This window comes from Geospiza fortis, unplaced genomic scaffold (assembly GCF_000277835.1).
Source record: "Geospiza fortis unplaced genomic scaffold, GeoFor_1.0 scaffold55, whole genome shotgun sequence".
Taxonomy (NCBI): domain Eukaryota; kingdom Metazoa; phylum Chordata; class Aves; order Passeriformes; family Thraupidae; genus Geospiza; species Geospiza fortis.
The window spans coordinates 1,645,130-1,651,016 of NW_005054308.1; the positions used below are offsets into that span (position 1 = coordinate 1,645,130).

Consider the following 5,887-nt stretch of genomic DNA (forward strand, 5'->3'; position numbering starts at 1 on the left):
GGCTGTAGCCCCAGATAATGTCTGTTGTGGCCTCTAACTTAAAATAGCCTGAAGGCACTGGCGGTTCTGAGTGCTCCGTGGTTGTACCCACTGCTGTCATTAAGAGTGGTAGATGGGTGATGAAGGAGACTCCTCTGAGGTCATTTAGCCGCATGTTGTTATCCTTTATCTTCTCTTTGCAAAAGATATGCACTTAGGTCATTATCAGAATTCTCAGTGGCTCCTCACTGTACAATTTCAGTACCCAGTGGAACTGAAGTGTACTAGCATTCCATGCTTTAGTCACTCTGCACTTCTAAAACCAGCTGACATTTTATTAGACATCTTGCAGGCTGGATTGGCTGAATTAAGCAGCAGATAGGTTGTGTTTGCCCAGCATTTCTGTTACTCCAGCCTTGTATTTCAGTAGCTACTGGAGTGGGTGGAAAATTTTAACTACATGAAAATAGAGGTGTTTTGTGCTATCAGGCTAAGAAGGGGTGAAGTAAAACTGCAGTTAGAGTTTACAGAAGACTCAACTTCTTAATGTTTCATCTTTTATCTTAACCTTCAGGTACTATTTTTGCATATGGGCAGACTGGAACAGGCAAAACCTTCACCATGGAAGGGGTCCGAGCAGTTCCTGAGCTCAGAGGCATCATTCCCAATTCCTTTGCTCATATATTTGGTCACATTGCCAAGGCAGAGGGGGATACAAGGTAAATGCCTTCCCTTGACTGCTTCTGTTTTTGTTTTTTAACATGAGTCCATGGGTAGCAGGAGCCTGACCTTGACAATGACAACAGAAATGGTGCTTCTGCCAGGATGAAAGGCTCCCACGTGGGCAGTTCTTGAGGGGCAGCAGGACTGTGTTGGTATTTCAGTGTTTTCTCTGCGCTCTGTGACTGTGTTTGTGGGACTTCAGCAAATGTTTTGCTAAGTGAACTACCCAGCTGTTCATCTGCAGGTTTTTAGTTCGTGTGTCTTACCTGGAAATTTACAATGAGGAAGTGCGGGACCTGCTGGGAAAGGACCAGACACAGAGGTTAGAGGTGAGCCTCCTCTTCTGAATGTGGTGTTTGTTTTGAATCAGAACAATATTCTGTTTTAAAGTTCAGAGAAGCACTTGCAGGGAAGTGGGAGGTTGGGCTCCTCAGCAGTCCTCTTTCCTTTGCAATGCAATAGCTGGGTGTCACTGCTGGCTTCTTTAAATATCTTCCACTTGGTCAGTTGCACAAATTGGCTGTTCCACCTGAGGCAGTTTCATACCTGCAGTTCTACCCCGAATGCCCCTCAGCAGTCCTGAGAATTGGAGACTGGGATTTAAAAATCATGTCTTTACAGAGGAAAACTGTAGCATATTGTCATGCATGAGTCTTTATTCCTTATCTGCTCTAAGTGGAGTGTTTTATGTGCGAGCCAGAAAACGGAGGAGTAAAGCACTATACTGTTACAGTATCACTAGAATTGCTGTGGGGGATCTCCTAGGGATGCTCAGTCTGAACTGTTTCTCTCTTAGGTGAAAGAGAGGCCTGATGTGGGAGTTTATATCAAAGACCTTTCAGCTTATGTTGTAAACAATGCAGATGATATGGACAGAATCATGACTCTGGGCCACAAGAACCGTACGTAGCCTTGCTGTGGGCAGGTTTATAGCTCAGACAGAGTAAAGGTCTGATTGCCAGACCACAGTAGGAGATCCTAGTCCTTTTGCTGGGAAAAGTGTTTGGCTGACCAGAACAAAAAGGGTATCTCCTCCCAAGCCCCTTTTGTGCAGGCAAAGAAGGCTGTGCTTCCCACATTGGCCAGTGCCAGTGGGGATCAGCAAAGGGAGGATGCAATGAGGGCAGTCAGTGTTGTCAGAACTGCTTGTGTGTCTCTTGGTCCTTTTTCCACTTCAGTTCTGATCAGGATGAACATCAGCCCTGTGCTGCGAGTGGGAGGTAATTTATGTTCTGGAAGACTTCTTAGTTAATCTCAGATTATTTAATGACTTAAAGTCCTGATTCCAGTTCCCCTTGGCGTGGATTGCTGTGTTCTTATTTCCCAAAATACAACTGTTTTCAGGGATCTGCTATGAACCCCTTAAGCTATTGATCTTTAAACCGATGAGGACAGTTGCTGGTCTTGGGAGTCTGTGGTTGGCTTAGAGCTGTAGCAGGCTGCAGGACCTTCTGCTAGTCCAGGCTGGAAGTGTACTGCAACTTCAGTGCCCAAGAACAGACTTTGCTGCTGAGTCTGAGCATCCCTCTGCCATCTTCTGAAATACAGGGTTGGGCAAAGAGGTGGGAATGAGTCTCCTCTGAGAGCAGGAAGAGTTAGAAGAAGATGTGATTAACTCTGAAGACATCACTGCTTTTTTCTCTGTTGAAAGGTTCTGTTGGTGCCACAAACATGAACGAGCACAGCTCTCGCTCGCACGCCATCTTCACGATCACCATCGAGTGCAGTGAGAAGGGTGTGGATGGCAACATGCACGTGCGCATGGGCAAGCTGCACCTCGTTGACCTTGCTGTGAGTAGGACCAGCCAGCTCTTTGGCAAGACACTTGATTTGGGTTGTTGAGGTTTTTCTAGAGGGTTGTGACCATGTTGTTCATCACTTACAGGTTCCTTCCCTCAGTGTCATACTATGAACTAATGTAATTATGCTGGTAAACATGGCTTTAGCCCAAGATTTACACTGAGGTACCTTTCCTTGGGGAAGATGCAGAAAAAGTGAGACTAACGGCATTCAACTTATTTAAATGCATTTTAACTTATTTACATGATGTGTATATAGGATGCTCTATGAAACTCTTTAAAATAATTGCAGTGTTGCTGTTTGCTCTTTCTCTGCTGATAGAAGGGGCTGTAGATGGCAATTGGCAGCTCCAGCTGGGGTGCCTTTTAACTGCTGACTGACTTCTCATAATGTTTTTGTTCATGGGGAGGAGAATCTCCATTTTCCCAGCTGCATTGCTTTAAGCAATCCAGAATTTGCTGGCACTGAAAGCTTCTATTAAAGACTTGTTTGCCTTGTCTCTTTAACAATGTCTGTGATACTTAGCCAGGTTCTCTAATAATGGATGAAGTGGTTAGTGACATGGCTGCTAGCAAGATTTCACATGTAGCTGATCCTGTTTCGAGGGAGATGTATTAGAGGATCTGTTTTAACTCCTGCTTCATGTTCCCTTTGCAGGGTTCTGAAAGACAGACAAAAACTGGAGCCACAGGGCAGAGACTGAAGGAAGCCACTAAGATCAACCTCTCCCTCTCCACATTGGGCAATGTTATCTCTGCCCTGGTGGACGGCAAGAGCACCCACGTGCCCTACCGTAACTCCAAACTCACCCGGCTGCTGCAGGACTCCCTGGGAGGCAACTCCAAAACCATGATGGTGAGCTAAGAGAGATGCCCTTTCCAGTTCCAGCTGTTAGGCTGCATTTTTGCAGGGATATCATAGTGACTTGAACAGCCTGGCATTTACCTCACTAATCCTAAGCTGTTTGCAGCTTAGAGAACCTTCTGTGTGCATCTCTTTCTATCTTTTCTCTTTGCCTCTCTATAGATGAGGTTCTAAACACAGCATACATGTGTGCATACATGCATGAGATCAAACAGAACCTGTGCTTGGGTAGTCAAAAGTGGCTTCAGTGTAGAAGCAGCAGGAAAGCTTGGGTGAGAGTAGCAGTGTGAGACTGTCAGAGCTGGGGTTGGGTTCCTGCAGTGCCTTGTGCTGGGTCTGACACTGTCATCCACATGTTGCAGTGTGCAAACATTGGACCAGCAGACTACAACTATGATGAGACCATCAGCACTCTCAGGTATGCAAACAGAGCCAAGAACATAAAGAACAAGGCCAGGATTAATGAGGATCCCAAGGATGCTATGCTCCGCCAGTTCCAAAAAGAAATTGAAGAGCTTAAGAAAAAACTGGAAGAAGGTGAGACTCTCCTTCCCCCTTGTGTTCCTCTCTGCACTATGCTTGTTCTGTTTGAATGGGAGCATTCTTTGCTACTTGAGTATGTATCACATGAGGTTAGCTGCTGGTGCAGGTCGCTGTTCTGGTTTTGTTTGCCCTGCTGGATGCCAGGGGAGGTGTCTAAGGCTGCTCGTGGGGGTCCAGCTTTCCCGCTAGGTGGCACTTGGCACTAGGATGAGTGGTGGCCTCTGGGCTGGGATCACTGTGCCCGGGTTTTCCTGGGTTTCCCTAGCAAGCACAGCTGACATGGTATAGGGAATTAAACTGAACTGTAACAACAGATCACACTTCTCTGACTGGGGAGGAGGGATGCATTTATCAAGAGGAAAATTGAACCAAATTTGTGGAGCTGGAGCTGGGTTTCTAAACACTGTAGAGCAACAAGAAGCCTCTTTAAGACATGTAACTTCATAGCCTTATGTCTCTTATTAGTCCATCAATATGGAGTGACCCTGCTAGAGGGATGCTGCTAAACAGTGACCAGATGTCACAACATCTCTCTCCAGAGGTACTCACAGAACAGCTGTAGCAGTAACTCCAGCATGACATGCTGTTTGTTGTCTGCCCCATTCAGGAGAAGCAGGAAGTGGTCAGTAATGCTTCTTTCTTTTTCTTTCCTCTGAGATGGAAGTGTAAGGTGGAAGAGAAGGTATGGTAGAATCCTGCTAGGAAAACTTCATAGCTTCAGCTGTGCAAAGATGCTCTGTTTTCCATAAAAAGTAGCCTCTTGAGCTTTAATACATACACACTGACATCGCAGCATTCAGTTGCTTATCTTGATTGTCCTTAAGTTTCCTGAGCCATGGCAAGCTGTCTGCTTGTGCAACAGTTAAGGACTTCTGCAGGTACTCATAAGCTGATATCAGGCGCTACTGTGTTTGGATAAATGCTGCTGTCAGAATAACAAGCTGATATGAAGTGAAGGAAAGCTTTTGATAAAAGCACACTCTTTTCTTCTAGGGGAAGAGATCTCTGGTTCTGAAACCAGCGATTCTGAAGAGGAGGATGACGATGGGGAGATTGGAGAGGAGAAGCGGAAGAAGCGACGGGGTAAGGCAGCAGAGATTCCTGTCAGTGCCAGCAGTCTGCTCTTACCCACAAGCTGCTCTAGGAAGTGTAGCCAGAGCCAGGCAGGGACAAGAGCAGTTGTGAGATGCCCTATGCCGCTGCAATTATCATGCCTCTCCCAGAAACAAAGGCCTTTGGTGCCGTGTGTGCAGAGGGACAGCTCCAGAGCTGTGTAGTACCTGCTTCCACTCGGGTAGCTGTTGTGTAGTACCTGCTTCCACTTGGGTAGCTCTGCTTGTCCTGACATTATCTCTGTGGTGGCTCCCTGGGTGCCGCAAGGTGGCTGCGTATGGCTTGTGGTGGTGTGGAACTTCCCCTGCTTACAGAGGTGGGAGGAAGAAGACACCAAAGATCATTTGTAGGCAGGTGTGGTTTTTATAGCCATGGGTATGATTGGAGGGGAATTCTGGCTGTGGTTTAGGCAAAGGATTCATCTGTCTTACAGATCTTCAGTAATTGACTCTACTGGTGTCCTATTTTATGTTGATAGAGGGAAAACTTGACCTTTGGGTGTCTTTGTGCTGACTGAAAAGCTTAATGGAGCTGCACATGCTTTTTTTGGGAGCAGTCTGAAAATCCCATGGTAGAGTTTCCTTTGTCCCACATCAGTGTTAAACTGCTGTGTATAATCTAAACTCCAGGGAATGTTGCTGAACCTGGAACTGCAGGTCACTGTGTACCGTGGGATGCTGTGGCTTCTTAGGAGCTTGCTCTTCTCCTAGAACCCTGCTGGTGATTCCTCATGGATAGTAGAGAAATCAAGCCCAGTGCTACATCCCAACTTCCAGCTTCTCTACTAAACTTATTTTGACATTCAATCTGCCTTCCTGTCCTGAAGCACCCACATCTGTTGAAAAAAACTCCAATCAAAGCATTC

General features: G+C 46.2%; 1 protein-coding gene across 2 annotated transcripts in view; it reads left to right on the forward strand.

Moving 5' to 3' along the window:
- Window positions 1–5,887, forward strand: part of KIF3A (kinesin family member 3A) — a 22,505-nt gene that overhangs the window by 359 nt on the left and 16,259 nt on the right. For both annotated transcript variants that reach the window (XM_031055159.1, XM_014312223.2), the window contains exons 2-8: window positions 554–698; window positions 947–1,031; window positions 1,499–1,604; window positions 2,354–2,493; window positions 3,160–3,357; window positions 3,729–3,903; window positions 4,903–4,992. In XM_031055159.1, coding sequence (XP_030911019.1) covers window positions 554–698; window positions 947–1,031; window positions 1,499–1,604; window positions 2,354–2,493; window positions 3,160–3,357; window positions 3,729–3,903; window positions 4,903–4,992 — 939 coding nt within the window. The remainder of the gene's footprint in view (window positions 1–553; window positions 699–946; window positions 1,032–1,498; window positions 1,605–2,353; window positions 2,494–3,159; window positions 3,358–3,728; window positions 3,904–4,902; window positions 4,993–5,887) is intronic.